The following is an 18,790-nucleotide window of genomic DNA, read 5'->3' as shown; positions in this document are numbered from 1 at the left end:
AGTTACATCAGTTCTATGTACAGACCGCTGGCAAAAAAAAGGCCAAGTCTGATCTTTATCCTCATGTGTGATGGCAGTGTGAACAGTAAGGTACACTGAATCTGACAGTTTCAATTTCAATCTGGGCTACTTGCATATGTACTGAAATCTGGTACAGGGCTGATATGTGGTGATTTGTGATTGAAACTCTTGAGTCTCAGATATCATGAGAGTTAGCCGCATACTGCCTGGATTTCACAGGCAGTCAGGACAAGCGTGACAACTTTATGCTGTGAGTTACAGGCTGTGAATTGCTTTAAAAACTAATAATTAACAAAACTTTCATGTAACTAGAAGGTTTCCCGATGAGACCCAACATTAAACAATCTATCTAATTCTATTTTGTGGCTCAGGAATGTTAACAAGTTACATGAACTACAAACCTAGATAAACAAGCTGACATTTATCACTTCTTATTTCACATGACTGATTTCACACTCAATATTCAGCTATATTTTGTCAACAGTTCTCTTCTAATCATAATTGTTGTTGTTTTGTACATGAGGGTCTGCTGAGGAGTGTGAAATGTTCAGACTAGTATCGGATAAACACTAAAAAACCACACTAAAAACGTTAATTTGACCAACTTAAGGGAAAAAAAGATTTATTAAATCTTGGAAATTGGAGTAAACTGGAGCTGTATTTAGCCATAGTAACAAACATCAGTAAGTGAACATCACCATGAGTAAATTGTTGTGCAGCACAATCCATTATTGTGGCACAAAAACAGATGAAGTATATAATCTATGAATTAAAATTTGGAAACAGCAACTTACACTCCTAGATAATCTTAATATATAGCGTTAAAAACTACAGCCTTACTAACTTACCTCTAAGGAGCTCATGGACAGCGTGGAGATGGTCTCGCTCTTCGACATCACGCCTGAATTCCCTGGGTCCACTGGATCTAATGCGCTGTTAGTCCTGTGTGCCTCGCTGGAGATGTTCTGCAAGGGGGAGTCCTTCTCTGAGCATGGCACATTCACCCGTTCAGCAGGAAAACTCTTTAGCCCATATCCTGGCACAGGCTCTGTGCTAGCTGTGTTGCTCAGATGGATGAGTCTGGTCTGTGGCACATGCTCGATGCTGATGTTGTACTTGGAGTCCTCTTTGGTTGGCTTGCTTGTCCTGAGGGTGGTGGCAGTGATGGTATTGTTGTTGTAGCCTTGTGTCACTCCACCTCCCTCAGAACCCACGTTGTCCCCCTCCAGTTGCTTGAAAAGCTCTCCATCACATACGTAGATGGCCTTTGCACCAGGCAGCTCAGTGCTGATGCCCGCTGTAGCTCCTTTGTCACGGCGCAGTGTGAGCGTGTGGCTGCCATATTCTGCCACGTTCTGAAGGTGTACTTTGGCCATGCTGGCAGGCATCGTATTGAAGTTGGAGCCTTTCTGCACTGTGAGCTGCTGAGGGGCCAACTTCTCCTCACCCTGCAGGGAAGAGCGCTTACCGGGACCTGCGAGAGAAAAAGACAGGGCATCAAGATCAGGCTCTACAACACACTTAACAACACACTTCAGCTAAAAACACAGTTGCTTTTGCTTTCACTCTGCCCAAATAGGAAGGGCTGGATCAAGTCTGATTCCACCCCCTGGACTTTTGGTTCTACAGCAAGAGGTACTTGACCAAATCAATAGGCACCACATTTAACACCACAATCCTCAGCAAAAGAATTCAGACCAGCTTAGCAGAATAACAGAAAAAAACAAACAAGCAACATTTTATATATTTTTTCACCAGGGGGTTCAATTAACACACAAATAACTTTTGGGTGCATCCATTATATTGTAGAAATGAAGCTTACCTGACAAGCACTCTATAGGGGTTTTCTATTTATATAAAATGCCAGAAACACATATATTTCCCCCCATGTACCCATAAATAACAATGTCTTTGCTATGACAACATAAACATAAACATGTAAAAATGTTTTAAATAAACATGAGATAGTTATCTATAGATTAATTAGATAAACTTACATTTGTTAGCTACTAGTGGCACAGGCATCACCAGTTCAGTGGTTTGTGTAACCACTGAAACCACGTATTTACTGATAATCTTTCGGCTAGTTCAATACATAGTGTACACTTGCTAAAGAGGTGGACGCTCAGTGATCCTTCTCCCTCTGTTATTATGGTATGATAACTGTATAACACAGTGTCACTGGTTTTGGTAGATCAGTATCTATTTGATTGATCAGTATCTGGCATTACTACAAGATTCATTCATTCATCTTCATAGACGTGATTGATCCAGACATCAGTAACTACTGCAGGGCACCATGCGTGCACACACACACACCCACACACACACACACACACACACACACACATACATACATACAGCCAGACAGACACACAGACACACGCACACACACACACACACACATACATACAGCCAGACAGGCACATAGACACACACACACACACACACACACACACACACATACACACACACACACACGCACACACACACACACACAGGGAAATCTCATTCAACATCATGCACACCTAGGGGGAATTAGCATAGTGTTATTTATGTATGTGCCGTTATGTTTTTGGGAGGTAGGTGGAAACTCCACGCAGACCCTGGAGCTGTGAGATGGCAACTCTACTGCTGTGCCTCCCCTACTATAAGATGGTGACATGATATATTACACTGCAGCAGCAGGGAAAACTTTAAATTAGATGTGCTAATGCTTATAATTTCAATGCTATTTTTTATAAAAAATATCTAGTAGCATATTTCAAGGTATGCATCAAGCATCTATTGTGACATAATTATCAATACTAGTATAGATTAACAAGATAAAACTATTTCAAATTTACTAACCATAAATCAAGTTTACATGGCTAATCCTTAACGTAACATATTTATTCTTTTATGCATTACAATTTGCCTGCATTATAACAGTTCCATTATGGCCGCTCCAAATCTCAAACATGACTCCTGGAATGAGTACATTTTCATTCATATTTGTTTATTTGGATGACATAAACAATCTACTAGAATGCCTGTTTATGACCAGATGTGTTTAGAAACCAAAGTAGCTTGCTATTTAATATAGCACACTGCACTTAGCTTGCTGCTTCTACTCAATTTAGGCAAATGATAAGAGATGTCTATTGGAAAACAATCATTACGTGCTAGAAGCTCATGAGTGAAAGCAATGCTGTCAATGACAACAATGCCAGTACAAGCAGATGCTAGTGCTGTCACTATAAAAACACTCCTGATGCAGCCATCTTTGATGTAACTGGCCAGATAATGGAATATGTCCATTCAACTTATAATTGTACACACACACAAAAATCACTCCTTAAACACACTGTCAGCCTTGTTGTGTCTCAGCTATGCTATGTGGCTAGATGCTGGTGTGATATGCCGTCTGAGATAATCAGATTAACAGCTCAGATGGATATCAGAGTAGAGAGTGCTGTTTGATGGCGAGACGTCGGGAGGGACTTAATTAGGAGCGGCGGATCTAAGACGCAACAAGGGACAGGCAGCCCTATTTACCTGAGCATTACAACTCAGCGGCAAGCACACTGTGGCTCTCAAGGCAGAAATTGCATTATGGGTATGTAATGTGGTGTGCTTCTTGTCAAAACAGCCGGCCGCACCCTCAAGAGGCTGTCACAATTGCAGTGGCTCTCAGGATGTGAAGCAGTTTGAAAAAAGGAAGCAATTCTCACTTAGAGGCACTGAAATATCAAGAAAAATGCATACCTGATCTGCAAGCAATGTCGACGTCCTTCTCAAAGTCAGTCTGAGGAAAACGCAAGAAGGCAGTTTTAGTGGAAAGTGGCAGAAGGGATATAGTGCGTATACTGACATCCTTACTGTGGAGTATTACTGATTTAATTACCATGAGCTGTGCATGACCATTCTGGAAAGAGCCTCCTGAGTCGCCATTTCCATCTTCCTGGCGGTCAACAACTCGACACTTCACTGCTTCTTGAACCTAAAGTACCATATAAACAGAGGTCAAAACCTGACAGAAATCACCCATTTTATTTTTTCAGAAGATTATATTTCTCCTTTTGGCCAAAAGATACAGTTAGTCATAGGTACAGTTTTGCCCATAATTGCACACCTCTCTGCGCAGGATGCAGTGCACCATCACAATGACAAAGCCCTCGAGGGAATCAAAGATGGCGAAGAGGATCTGGAAGAGAGCTGAGCGGCGGTCAGTTATGGCCAACACTGCAGACATCCAGGTGAGTGCTAACAGTGGCAGAACCACACATGAACTCCACAAAGATGCCCTACAGGAAATGAGGGGAAATATAGACAGTTCAAAACTACAAAGGGCAAAGGTAAGAACTCCTGCCTTTACTGTTGGACAACTTTAACATGCGATAGATGAAATACATAATGTATTTTCCTATTTCAGTTTTAGATCTTTTGAGCATTTAGTATTTCAGTGTAAATCAGTGTGAAATACTCAATTACTCAATACGATTTTAACATGAGCCTGTTATGTATGTATGTATGTATGTATATATATATGTATATGTACATGTAATTAATAAAAAAAATATATTACCAAGACAAACAAGTACATGCATCCTTTAATTATATTCTTATATGTGTGTAATTCACATATACAATATGCATGTATGTTTGAACATGAATGAAAACATGGGAGGAGGAACAGCAGGTAAAAGAGTAACAAATCTGAATAAAGGACTATGAAGAACCCAAGAGAAAGGTAAATGAAAAGACGAATGAGATTTGAGACAGAAATGGACATGAAAAGCTCCCTGTCCTCATCCATAGCATGATAATAAAATTGTCTTAAACTTTGTTTCATTGATTTTATCTACCATTATTATATATTCTTCTTCTTATTATTATTATTATTATTACCCCAACCAGTCGTTTCCTTACTTTTCGGTTATAAGTAAACTGAATTGACCGATGAACATAAATAATTTGCAGAGATTCTTGCAAAAAAATTTTTTTATTTGCAATTTATTCTATGACCTCATTGTGGGCCTGTGTATCAATACATATAAAAGTAATATAAAACTATTTCAGGTCACATGAGGTCACAGAATATAATATGTATGATAACTCATCTACTATATATGTAGACACTTCATCATCTGCCTCCTTTCTGCACACACACACACACACACACACACACACACACTGCAAATAATAGACTACTACACAATATCTAAACATTAATTACAACACTAATATTTTTTATACAAAAACATTCTCTGTAATAACTCATATTATTATCTTCATATATATATGAAGAGTAACTGCTCAGTACTTCTATAACTAGTGTTAAGGTAGTAAAAATTGCAGTGTTTTTCAAAGTTTTCAGAGAAACAGGAAAGACAAGACTCCTTTGTCAACCTAAATGACTTGTCCAAAAGGACACTTTATACTTTGTGACCTACACCGCAATTTTGACAATACATTCTGTGTAACCTAAACTCAACTAATCTCATACTTTTTGCCATTATGTTAACACACAGTACTACACACAAATACATATATGTATTAAGTTCTTAACATTTTCTGGCACCATACCATATTTTTTATATATTTTATATAGTATTCCCTAACATGAAACATGGGGGTGTTTCTCACTAGCTCCCTCAAGGAGACGAATCAAAGGGGAGTGGAGAATGTAGCAGGAGAAAACCGGAACCAAAGAAGAGTGAGGTAAGAAATAAGCAGGAAAGGAAAAGAGAACTGAAAGTTGAGCGGTAGAGAATTGGTAAATAATTAGCAGGACTAACATGGCGTTACTGGTAGCTGTGGTGGAAAGGTCGGCCGACGAGATAACTCCGCACTTGGCACATTTGAGCGTCATATTGTACAGTGGCACTGTCATCTGACTGCAAAGTCAAATCAACAAACTGAAAATACACACATTCACTAACATACATACACACACTGAACCTTTGGCCACAGAATCCCCTTTCCAGCTCTCTGTCAGGGCTATGGGGTGTGTTTTAAGGATGGGGGAAATGACACTCAATTTTTATGTTTATTAATTGGCCTGATTCCAGATGTGGCACATGGGAGACATAGAGAACTACACTGGAGACCTTAAACTGTTCATAACTGTGTGACTGTCATCATTTATGATTACATAAATATTATAAGATTTGAATTATCTGATGTGAAGCCTAAATGGTTTCTATTACTACACGATCTACAGTCGTTTTAATGCAGCTACGTGTACAAGACTGAGACTGCCTTCATCACACTGTGAACTTGCAAACTGATAACAATATCTCACACACACGAAGCCATGCTAATATCATACATATTAAGCACACACACAGACAATTGTCTTCCTATACTTTTACAGACTTTCCATTTACATCATTATTAATGCAGCTAGTTAAAAGTTATGCTAACACCTAAATCTAACCTTAACCTTAACCTCAGAAACCAAATGTCTGTCTTAGTGGTTGTTTTGTTTGTTCGTTTTCCATAGTTTTCCTCTTTAGGACCAGCCAAATGTCCAAATCAATGTCAAAACTATAAAGTATTCCTATCTTTGTGGGGACATTTGGTCTCCACCAGGGTAGAAAATTGTATACACCAGCACACACAAACACATTTGCCTTATCCTTATGAGGACCTGCCAATTCCATTGGTAGCTAATTAAACCTATACCTACACCTTAACCTACCCCCCCCCCACACACACACACACTGCATCAAATTCATAAAGTATTAACAATTCAAATTTATAAAAAAAAAATTAATTAAAACGTCTGTTAATTTAATATAGCCACCACATCTTTATAAGTATACTTCATTTCCTCGCTGTTCTCAGAATGCCGTGCACAAATATAGTTAGCATGTGTATATAACACAATGAGGTCACTCATTGTGACATCTCCAGAGACTGGCACGTTCACAAACCGAACAAAACAAAGAACATTATGTACTCATCTCTTATCTCTAAAATGCTACTCAGTTGTGATTCATTCTGTTGTCCACAGACACAAAATGGCCACTTGCAAAATAGCAATTAAAGCCATCAGCACGATACGGCTGGCCTCATGGCCAGTGAATCGATCCTGCAGCTGGCAGACATGTAGATTAAACCCCACATAATATCAAAAATCCAATTCCATGCTAAAGGCCAATGCAACCAATAAAAGGTGGCTGCAGGCAGTGATATTAAAAAGCAATCAGTGTTTTTGTGAATTACAAGGTCATTTTACTAGTCTTTATGGTGAAGGCTAGAGGCACAGAAGCACAGCTTTACTGCAGGGGCATATTGCTGATCGACTCTAATACACAGCTCTACTCCTGGCTTCATCTCCCGTCGTCATGTTTTTCAGTTAGACAGCGTACGCATCCTCCCTCCACCCTGCTCCTCCGAAAGCTACATTTTAAAGAAGCCAACAGTAGTTTCATCTGCCTGAGGGCATGTGAGCCAGTCTGGGATGGAGGTAACTGCTTTTCCATCACTACTTCTAGCCTCTACCAGATCGTATAGGCTTATGCCTGATTTTCATGTTACTAAAACTTCTGGCTTATGATCTTTCTTAGGATCTTCATCAATCCAGATGGACAGGTCTACTGACGAATCTCTAATTATATCAAGCTTTCTATTAATAAAAAGCATTTGAAATATTGCTAAGAAGGTAAAAGAGTTTTTTCAATAGATCAAAGGTGATTATTAAACGCAGACTAACAATGGGAATAGATTCATTCAGACATTTCACTAGTCCAGGGTTATGCAACTAAAATTGGTAAATGTTCAGTTACATTAAATTACTTGCATATGAAGACTAAGATAAACAACTAACATGACTGATCGGTGAAAACAGTTACCTTTTACTGCTTAAACATGTATGACTAGTTTATGACTATAATTAAGCCAATTTGAAGTGGTTATGTTTGTTTCTCACTGGCATTTCATAATTCAGAACCACAGACTGTGAACAGAAGAAGAAATATTTACTTGGCATTTGATGTGAGGTGAATAAACGCATACTTCCCTATCCATTCATATTTAAACATAGACTATAATGGCCAAAAGTTTGTGGACACCTGACCATTACACTGATATGTGGTTCTTCCCAAGACTGTTGCCACAAAGTTGGAAGCACACACGGAGCAATAAAATTTCCTTTCACTGAAACTAAATCTGATCCAGCATGACAATGCCCCGTGCCCAAATCGAGGTCCATAAAGACATGTTTTGCCAATGTTTGGTGTAAGAAAGTGGCCTGCACAAAGCTCTGAGTTTAACCCCACTGAACACTTTTGGGATGAATTGGAATGCTGACTGTGCACCAGGCCTTCTTGCCCGACATCAGTGCCCAACCTCCCTAATGCTCTTGTGACTGAATAAACAAATCCTCACAGCCAGTCTCCAAAATCTAGCGGAAAGCCTTCCCAGAAGAGTGGATGCTATTATAATGGCAAAGGGGAATTAACTCTGGAATGGGATGTTCAAAAAAGCACATATGGGTGTGATTGTCAAGGTGTCCACAAACTTTTGGTCATGTAGCGTATATAAAGGTTTTCACTGTCAACTTATCTTTACATAAGCCATGCCATCAGTTCACTGATCAGACCAGAATTGGTATTTTTTTTTTGTTTTTAATTTGTTAAAACAAACCCATTTCTTATCTATTGTCTCTAGCCATGTAGCTAGTTGCTGGTCTGATGAGCTGCCTCGAGCTAAATAATTTACACAAATGCATATGACTGGATAATCTGCAACAGAGGATTTGCTAGTTTTTCCCCCCACACATTTATCAGCGTTGCTAGTTTTTTATTCAAATACTCAGTTCAGTCTGCTAAAATACCAGCTGACAACCTCAAGTGCTGCTCAAGTCTACGCTTATCTATAATATCTCAATAGTTTGCTTAATATATGTGAGATGTTCACATTGTTTTATTATAGTCTATTTTCTGTGTTGGTTTAGTAGTCACCAAAGTGTATAAAAATAAAGTGTCTCTGAGAAATCATTTCTGCACCATATGCTGGCATTGCAATTGAAACTGCCTAATAATATTCACCTTTAAAGTTCTGTACGGTAACAGCGCATATCATTAGTCTGGCCTTTTCTATATTTCTTTTTTGTAATCCTTTTCATTAAAAAAAATCCCAACCTGCATTGCCAAATCTCTGAGGTTAGCACACTAGCCATGTGTAGGTTCTGCACTGTGCTTAATTAGGCACAGCACACATTCATTATTTTAATTAAGCATGCTATGGATTTGAACCTCAATGAGGCCAAGGGAGAGACAGAGGGGGAGAGGGAGCCTTTGAAGGAATAGTTGTCCTTCTGAAATTCAACGACACACACATACACAGAGCAGGGGAGAGAGAGAGAGAGAGAGAGAGAGAGAGAGAGAGAAAGAGAGAAAGAGAGAGAGAGAGATTAATTTAAATGTACCTCCTGGTCTCATTTCTGGATTAATTTGCATTCTTTAATTTGACATTGCTACATTTTGAATAATCAAATCAAAGCCTCAAGAGCCACTTAATCTGTCAAATGGACTGTGGAAAAAGTCTGAGAATTAATCTAAGTACCCTACCAACATCTAGTAATATTGACATTAGTCAAAGTATCAAGGTGATCTGAGGGGCCTTTGTCTGTGCCAATCAGTGCCCAGGTAGGCAGAAAGATCAGCCCTGAGTGGGAGCAAAGGGGGATGCTGTGGTAACCCTGGCACAAAAAGTAAGTAAGTAAATAAATAAATAAATCTGTCATAAATATCATTGCACAGACAGACACACTTGTGTTTTGACAAAAATGAAAGGAGAAGCATGAAGCTGCTGGATGCAAAAACAATGGCAGTGACGGCCACGCAGCAGCCTGCAGGCAAACATAAGCAGGTGCCCAGGAAAGGAAAGTAATATCAGAATGAGCAGTCCAGTGTCAAAAATAAATGCTATAACATAAATGACTATGGGAGTAACTGATTATTTGTTTATGGTATTAATGATCCATGACCACAACAGTACAACTGTTGTGATTGTACAAGCATAAAGTTAGACAATATTACAAATCCATACAGCACTATATTTAAGACTATAATAATGATTCTCAGTTCACATTATGATCAGTAGCCCCTTTAAGTTATATGATTTAAAACTTATTTTAATCAATGAAAGGTAATGGGAAAACTGCTCAGGCTGAACTATATTGATTAGATATATGAAATGTTAGTGCATTTTTGTTTTATGTTTGCCTTTGCTGGGCTTGACTGCTTTCCTTTGAACAACCATTCCCATAAAACAAACAAACAAACAAACAAACAACAACAAAAAAAAAAACAGCCATGGACATGTACAAATTTAGAACATCTACTGCAAATAGCACCACCGGAAAGTAAGAGAAGCTGGGGATACAGATTGAAAAAAAATCAATCAATCAAAGGAATGCAAGGCCATTTATGCATGCTATGTTGCTTTTGAAAGGATCAACAGCCAGTCCTCTCTGATCTCTCCACTGTCTCTACCCCCTCACTTCCTTCCTGATGTCTTTTGTCTACTTTCATCCATTAGTGAGCATTAAATTATTCCTATTGCTTTGCTAGAACAAATGATGCATATTTTTGTCTTGACCTTTTTATTCTGTTTCAATCCCGGACTCTCTTTCACGCTGTCCGTCTTCACTCTTCATCCCTCCCTCTCCTAGTCTGCTCTTTGACTTGATCAGTGACTAATCCACTTTTCCTATGTGCAGTCTTTGCAGGAAGAGAGACAGAGGTCTGGCTGCTGAGCCTATATGCTCTGCAGCTTTGATGGATGTGTGATATGAGGCATACCCTGCCCTCTCTTTCAGTTTCATATCAGTAATGCCGTCTTTGGACACCAGTTTGTTAAAAACCAGAATCCCGATAACCATGTTAACCTAGAGAAGAGAGAACACAGAGGTGAATGGACATTCACAAGACAAAACACACTCACTGATAAAATATAACTGGCACCAAGCATGATTACACAAAGCAGAGATTAACTCCCTAGATTCAATTACAGAGATTAGTCTACGCTGTTTTGTATAAACAGACACCTAAATCCATAAATGATTTCTACCAGATATTGTGCTACAGGCTTTCTGGGAATAGTGTTTTAGCTAACTTAAAGGCCACTTATTGATAAGCAAATAAGGATTGTCTATTTATCCCTCCATCCATTTATCTATCAAAAGTCTCATTGCCTGCCCCAAAGAACTGTACATTTTTAGCAGCTGGCTAGGTGAGAGCTGAGAAGAAATCTCTCTCTGAAACAGGAAATCAAGGACCAAGAAAGTACCAAGACTACAGCTGCAGCTGGTCCCACAAATGCGTACAAGAGCCCTCCTTCCAGAGACAACCAGCAGCTAGCAGGGTAGGGAGAAACAAGGAGAAACAGAGAGAGAGAGAGAGAGAGAGAGAGAGAGAGAGAGAGATGAGAGAGAGAAAGAGAGAAAGAGGGAGAGAGAGAGAAGTTAAAAAAGGGAAAAAAGGTAGACAGGGAAGGGAAGGGAAGAAGAACTGGTCAGACTGAGAAAGGTCATTTAAGACAGAGGATGTATGATCCATTACAGAAGAAGAAGAAGTCTGCATGTTTGTGAAACATTAAATCCAGGAATCCATTCCATGTTATTGAATAAGTGTGAAAGGGTGCAACATACTGCAAAGGCTATCTGAAAAGTACACTTACTAGTTAACAGTACCATATCCTTTAGCCTTGGTAAAGCCAACAGAGATGGCCACAACAAGAGCAGGTAAGCCTTTAGAAAATAAAGGGAGAAGAATGATTAGACAAGATCTACTGGATAATAATACATATGCCTAAATTTTAACAAGACAGACATGTCTAGTAAAGTCATTCACAATCACATAGCAAGAATGACAAAACACCAAACCAGGGCTGCAAAAACTAAGCGGTAAAATCTGTAATAATCAATAACTAAAATAATTGACAACGAATTTCATTATCAATTAGTTGAGTCTGTGACGTCACTGTGGATAACCACCGTCAGTGACATCACTTTACAATGGTGAAAAATGCATTTCTATGAATTAAACACATCTGAAAAACAGCGGAGGTCACAGAGTGAGGTGTTGCAGGAATCCAGGTTGTCCAAAACATGAGAATGTTTTATATTAATTGCTTCAAACAAACTCGTAAGTGTATTAACATGGCTTGTCATGACAGATGCTGTGACAGATGTTTGTGTGCTGTTTAATATGTTCCAGACATGTTTTCTTCACTGCAGAAATTACATTTTTACCTTTATATCCTTATCTGTAAATGTTTGAATTTCATGCCAGTATTTCCATTTTACATAAAGGTAAGGTAAAGGTAAAGGCACAATGTTTGAAGGAAAAAAAAATTGGGCAGAATGTGAAATAATGTTTTTCGAAAAATACAGAAAATAAAAATTGGGCTTTTAATCCAACTAATCAATTAATCGAAGAAATAATCAACAGATAAATTGATTATCAAAATAATCTTTAGTTGCAGCCCTACACAGAACCTTACTTGCTTTACACATTACTTGAAAACACTGTATTATCCTCTTTATTAATACTATTTGGACTGTTTAGAAGTAACAACTACTAGCAATGATTAGAACATGCAATTCGTCCAGGTAGAATTTGTCAAAATAATGCACTACTTTTGGGAAATCGAGAGTTTGATTCCCAACAATGCCACAGCCAGCTGGGAGCCAAGAGAGCAAAATTAGCCATGCTCTCTGGGTTGGAGGAATGGTATACGCTCTCTCCCTTGTCAATCACACCAATAGTGGCCAATTGTGGACATCTGTGACCTCATGTACAACCCCAATTCTTAAAAAGTTGGGACAGTATGGAAAATGCAAAAAAATAAATAAAAATGCACCCTGTACTATATTGAAAAATTATTAGCAAATTATTTGATCTTTTACTTTGTGAATTTATTTTTGAAAATATACTCATTTCAAATCTGATGACTGCAACACACTCCAAAAAAATTGGGACAGTCGACTGTTTACCACCGTGTAACATCACCTTTTCTTTTAATAACATTTATTAAGCATTTCGGCGCTGAAGTCACCATTTGGTTAAGTTTAGCAAGCAGACTTTTCCCCCATTCATCCATGATGCATTTCTTCAGCTGCACAACTGTATGAGGCCTTTGTTTCCTTATTTTGTGCTTCATAATGCACCACACATTCTCAAACGGAGACTGGTCAGGACTGCAGGCCGGCCATGCTAGCACCCGCACTCTCTGCTTACGCAACGATTGAAATCCAGGCAGAATGTGGTTTGGCGTTGTCCTGCTCTGGATGGTAGCATATGTTGCTCCACAATGTGTACATATCTTTCTGCATTAATGGTTCCCTCACAGATGTGCAACTTACCCATGCCATGGGCACTGACACAGTCCCATACCATGACAGACACTGGCTTTTGGACCTGATGCTGATAACAGCTTGGATGGTCATTTTCCTCTTTGGCCCAGAGAACATGACGGCTGTTTTTTCCCCAAAACTATTTGAAATGTTGACTCGTTGGACCACAAAGCACAATTCCACTGTGCTACTGTCCATTTCAGATGAGACCGAGCCCAGAGAAGTCGGGACTGCTTCTGGACAGTGTTGATGTATGGCTTCTGCTTTGCATAGTAAAGCCTTAACTTGCATCTGTGGATGCAGCGGAGAATGGTGTTGACTGACAAAGGTTTACCAAAGTATTCCAGAGCCCATGTCAGGATATCTATTACAGAATCATGATGGTTTTTAAGAAAATTACGTCTGAGGGATCAGAGATCAAGCGCATTCAGAAGTTGTTGTCGGCAGGGGCGTAGCCTTGTCTGGGCATTCGGGGCTGTAGCCCTGAAGATTTTTTCTTTAGCCTTGAATAATTATCCACATGGAGTGGTTTGTCACTACATAACTGAATGCCAGTAAAAGAAGATTTTACTTTTATATCTTCAGTGAACCAAGGCGAGACCAATCAGAGAAGGTTTACAGGAAAATACGTGGAAACACTCGTGTCTTATTGGCTGACAGGTCTCAATTCTGCCAAATGCTAGCTCACACAGTCAGTGTAAGGAAAAATTGATATAGACTGATTTTTTCTTAAAACCATTAAAGGGGTTGAAACTGATACGCTAACATCCTCTGATGCTGAGCAGAAAAACAAGGTGTGTAAATGTCTATATGAGTTCCAGTTTATGTGAACATGATATGAGCAGCGCATATGGAAAATAATGTACTTTGCATGGCACTGTAGCAGCTAAACCCATAGCTGTCTGGTAGTCCTATAAACAGTGACAACACCCAAGGCAAGTTTTATGATAAATCCAACTTTTTCTGATCATGGCATACACTGACAGCTAACTTACCTCATTGTCCATTAAACAAAACTTAGGCTACTAGCTGAGCTGGAAAAATGCATGGAGAAGAATCTGGGCTCAGTTGGAATATTCGCTGATGCATTTGTTGGCAGATTGGTGAGCCTCGACCCATCCTTGCCCTTGATGAACTAGGCCTTTTTTGGAGGCTCCTTATATACTATGATTAGACAATTGCCTCACCTGTTTCACATCATCTTCTTATTTCAACTTCTTTGGAACATGTTGCATGCAAAATACTATGCAGTGGATTAGGTAAAACAACAAATTCCTTGTCTTTATACGATTTTTGTTTAAATACAAGTCAAAGTACATTTACACATCACTCCTCTTTGTTTTTATTAGCATTTCCCCTACTGTCCCAATTTTTTCGGAATTGGGGTTGTATGAGGAAAAGTGTAGATAGTGCTTTCCTCTGAGTGTGTCGGTAGCTGTTGTGTGATAAAGGAGAGGTGGGTGAGAGACAAACAGGGGAAAATCCCAGCAGAATGCAGTCCTTGCTACTCTTCATCTCTAAGATTACTGTTGGATTGTTGGTCCACACTTTAACTGTCTATCACTATTCCAGTCTCTCTGGTGACTCCTGTACATGTGCGTTTAAACAGTCAGTGAATAAAAAAAGGTCTCTTAGGCTGGCCTGCTTGGTAGTCCAGACTACGAATGGAGTGCCTAGTTTGTGTCTGAGAAAATAAATTGAAGACACCTGTGAACACTGGTTAAAGACAGCTAAATATAGAGCAGACAGACAGAGCTCACCCCATCCCAAGCAGAGGAAGCGTTTGCGTATGATACGGTTTCTCAAACGGCCAGTCACAGCCATATAAGACTGCCAGGCCTCCGTCAGAACCCAACAGAAGGAGGAGAGAAAGAAGAAGTGTAGAAAAGCAGCCACAAGAGTACAAACAACCTGTCGTGGAGAGGAACAGAAAGAGAAAACTTGCTTTTAAGGAGTGTAGAATGAATTGTATGTGTATTTGTGTGTGTGTGTGCTTGTTTCCTATAGAAGTTACCTTGTTTCGTGTCTGAGTTTGACCAATGAGGATTAGTGCATTTGAGGAGATGATGGACAGGCAGAAGTTGATGAGAATGACTGAGCGTTCGGATCGGATGTACCTTCAGGTGAAGAGAGAAACTCTGCTTAGAAAAATCTGCAGCCCCCACACAATGACTCATCCAGGCAGCAGATACCATGATGATATTCATAAACAGCCATGTTCAGAGTTGCGCATTGAGGAGCTTATACAGAAGTTGCATTCTCAGATGTAATAGACTTATGCTGTCCTTGACACTTTGTGTGCGTAATGCAAAGTTTGTCAAAAAAAGAGGTGTGTCTCAGTAACACTGTGTCTCAGTAAGACTGAACTTAAGTTGATTTTTCTTCATCTGTCTGCATTTTCTATCCCGTTTTTTTTTTTCTTCAGCCTTAAAGGCAGTGGTGTAGATGCTATTAAAAAACCTATTTTTAATATTTTGAATGGGCCACCCAAAAAATCTGCTTAAGCACCTGTGTAAGCCGAGTCTGAATGCAGACAACTGTACCTGCCTAAATATTATTACATAAATATTATCATTTGGATTTACAAACACTGCCCAAAACTCACTGAGCCCAAAGTGTTCATAAGTTATTATTTTAGATGCATGGTATGAAGCCCTAAAATGATCTATCATGTACAACATAGCATATTGTGATAAACAAATACTGCTTCAAATATATTGGCGAAGAGTTTTTTTTAATGACACGGTCATTAAAAATATGGCTGCACAACGTGCATTTGTCAAACTGTGAGAATGCCTATGATTCACCAGCATGCTCAAACCATACTCAGCAGAAATCTGAAATTGGTCTGTGTGCTCTCAGCATGTTTTGCGTGAGCTGTTTGATTGTTCTTTGGTTGACTGGCGCTGTTAATTAGAACTTTGATGAATAAGTCAAGGCTATTTAACTGCAAGGTGTACAGTAATTGCAGTGCACTTTGCTTATATTTATAGATGTATTAAAAGTGTAACATAGTACAGTTTCCAGAAAAATGGGACATTTTGGAGAAAAGTTGTTCATCAGTTCATTGTTTTATGTGAATATTTTTTCCCTACTTATTATATTAAATGCAAATTGTATTGTTTCTGGCCCACAGATTCCTTGTTGAATATACCCACACTAAAACGTATGAAATTATCATAGTGTACTGAAGAACAGCGCTATAACAATCATCATATAATATACTTTTCATCCTGAAAAATACAGTATATCCTATTAAACCTTCAAATATTTGAAATACAATTAAGAGACAAAAACCTATTGCTTGGAAAGGTTAGTTAAAGCTTAATGCTGATACTGAATATGTGTGATCTGTCTGCTTTCTCCATCTTTTTGTCAATTTCATTGTGGGAGACCAGGGAACATACATGATATTTACACAAGCATGCAGAGCTTCTATGGATAAACACATATACATACTTCGTTCTCATTTGCTTTCTGCTTTAAATAATCCCCTTTCTGCCCTTTTTCAAGCTGCTGCGTACCTCCACACAGAGACGTAGATGATGATGAGGAGCAGGAGTGTGAGTGAGGAGACCCCACAGCCCACAATCAGCGTCACGGACGGAAGCTGGCTCTTGGATGGATCCATGCTCTGTCAGTTAGAAAAAAAGATGGTTGTGTTAGAGCTAATAGAGTGCTTGAATAGCACAGAGTTTGTCTTCTTCTCCTCCTCAGACAGCTGCAGTGAGATTAGTGCTGTCCACAAAGCACTGGCTGAGGAGCAAGGTCAACTCAAGGTGACTCAGTAAGGAGCTGCTTGCTGAAGGGCCACACAAACCAGAGCCAAAATGCAAAACCGTCACGGCAGTCCTCGCATACAATCCTGCTGCAAATGCCCATAACACTGCTATGCAAGTAAGATTTAACGAACGGACTGCCACCGTCACCCTTGTGAAACGAATCTCGCCATTTCCATGTTGGTGCAGCTGATGCTCCAGTTTCCATGGTGATGGAGTTGAGAAACAGCGGCCACTGCAGTGGTGGATGCAGCATTAACCCGACTAAAGGTGGCTGTTTGTGCGTTCAACATGAGCTACAGTGTGTGCTGAGTGTCTGTGTGTTTCCATTTATGCCAGCGTGCATATGTACACGTCTGTGTGCTTCTACTCTTTGTTGAAAATTGTGATACAAAGAGGAAGTGATGTGAGATCTGATATTTAAATCCGTTTTTCTTCAGATAATACAATGAAACTGGATGGATCACATCATTGTGATTTAAATTATTCAAATTATTTAACTGAAATATTTAGAAGTATGGAAATACATGGCACAGGATATGGGAGAGCTAGCTAGTGGTTGGGAATTGACAAATTACCAAATTGGGAGGACAGTGGTTTAAAGAAGTACTGTAATACTACTGTAATACAGACAAAATCAAATAATTTGCTAATACGTGAAACATTTGGAAAAAATACTGGGCCTAAAGGTATAACAAAAAATGAACAGATGTCTTAAAACTGAACAGATGTTGACAGAATCTCAACAGATGAAGTCATGGCAGATGTCCTAAGGACGTGGACTTTAGGAAAAGCTGCTACTCTGTGTCCTACGTGTGCTTTCAAGGAGGCTTGTGGACATGGTCATGCTGTGTGCACTCAGACATGTTGCATGAAGGACAGGACACTTCAGGGCTCTGCAAATCACATTCACACACACACACACACACACACACACACGCACGCATGCACACAAATAACTATAGCCTGTCTCATCTCCAGGTCTGATGGTCAAGCAGAACGAAATTAATTAAATCCTTCAGATTAATCAACACTGTAGTGAGTTCTTCTCTTTGCGCTGAAAAATATATTTGCACATACTATACAGAAATATCCATCCATCCATCCATCCATCTTCTACCACCTACTCCTTTTCAGGGTCACAGGAAACCTGGAGCCTATCCCAGGCAGCATCGGGCACAAGGCGGGGTACACCCTGGACAGGGTGCCAGTCCATCGCAGGGCACAATCACATACACACTCACATGGGACTCGAACCCTGGAGGTGTGAGGCGAACGTGCTAACCACTAAGCCACCGTGTGCCCCTTATACAGAAATATATGATACATATTGAATTGTCTAAAAATTGGCTTGTGAGAGTGTTGATGTCTATAAGACAATCTGTATGATTTGAGCCATGATTATCTACATATCTATCATAGTAGGCTGCTAAACTACAGAAACTTTCAGAGTCCATAACACTTCATGGCTCAGTTACTTCTCAGTGGTGAAAATGGATTTCATAATTCCTCTCTAATATTCTTATTATTAGTCATGTATACATACAAGAATTTTAAAGTGCGTACCTAAAGTATAATTCTTGGCCAGTTTCGATGCATCTCAACATAAAATCCCAAGCACTGCAATTCTACTTGTGTG

The 18,790-nt window shown here is 39.3% G+C and overlaps 1 protein-coding gene across 1 annotated transcript in view; it reads right to left on the bottom strand.

Annotated features, from left to right (window-relative positions):
- The window catches only part of adgrb1a (adhesion G protein-coupled receptor B1a), a 90,271-nt gene that overhangs the window by 4,954 nt on the left and 66,527 nt on the right, over positions 1-18,790 (bottom strand). The window contains exons 19-29 of the mRNA XM_053634500.1: positions 16,897-17,006; positions 15,387-15,489; positions 15,133-15,283; positions 11,695-11,764; positions 11,305-11,371; positions 10,818-10,903; positions 5,802-5,900; positions 4,136-4,307; positions 3,908-4,003; positions 3,769-3,808; positions 870-1,495 (exon numbers count right to left, since the gene is read on the bottom strand). Of these exons, the coding sequence (XP_053490475.1) occupies positions 870-1,495; positions 3,769-3,808; positions 3,908-4,003; positions 4,136-4,307; positions 5,802-5,900; positions 10,818-10,903; positions 11,305-11,371; positions 11,695-11,764; positions 15,133-15,283; positions 15,387-15,489; positions 16,897-17,006 (1,620 nt within the window). The remainder of the gene's footprint in view (positions 1-869; positions 1,496-3,768; positions 3,809-3,907; positions 4,004-4,135; positions 4,308-5,801; positions 5,901-10,817; positions 10,904-11,304; positions 11,372-11,694; positions 11,765-15,132; positions 15,284-15,386; positions 15,490-16,896; positions 17,007-18,790) is intronic.

This window comes from Ictalurus furcatus, chromosome 1 (genome assembly GCF_023375685.1).
Source record: "Ictalurus furcatus strain D&B chromosome 1, Billie_1.0, whole genome shotgun sequence".
NCBI classification, from domain to species: domain Eukaryota; kingdom Metazoa; phylum Chordata; class Actinopteri; order Siluriformes; family Ictaluridae; genus Ictalurus; species Ictalurus furcatus.
The sequence above is the reverse complement of the archived record's forward strand: the minus strand, read 5'-3'. Positions and strand labels throughout refer to the sequence as shown.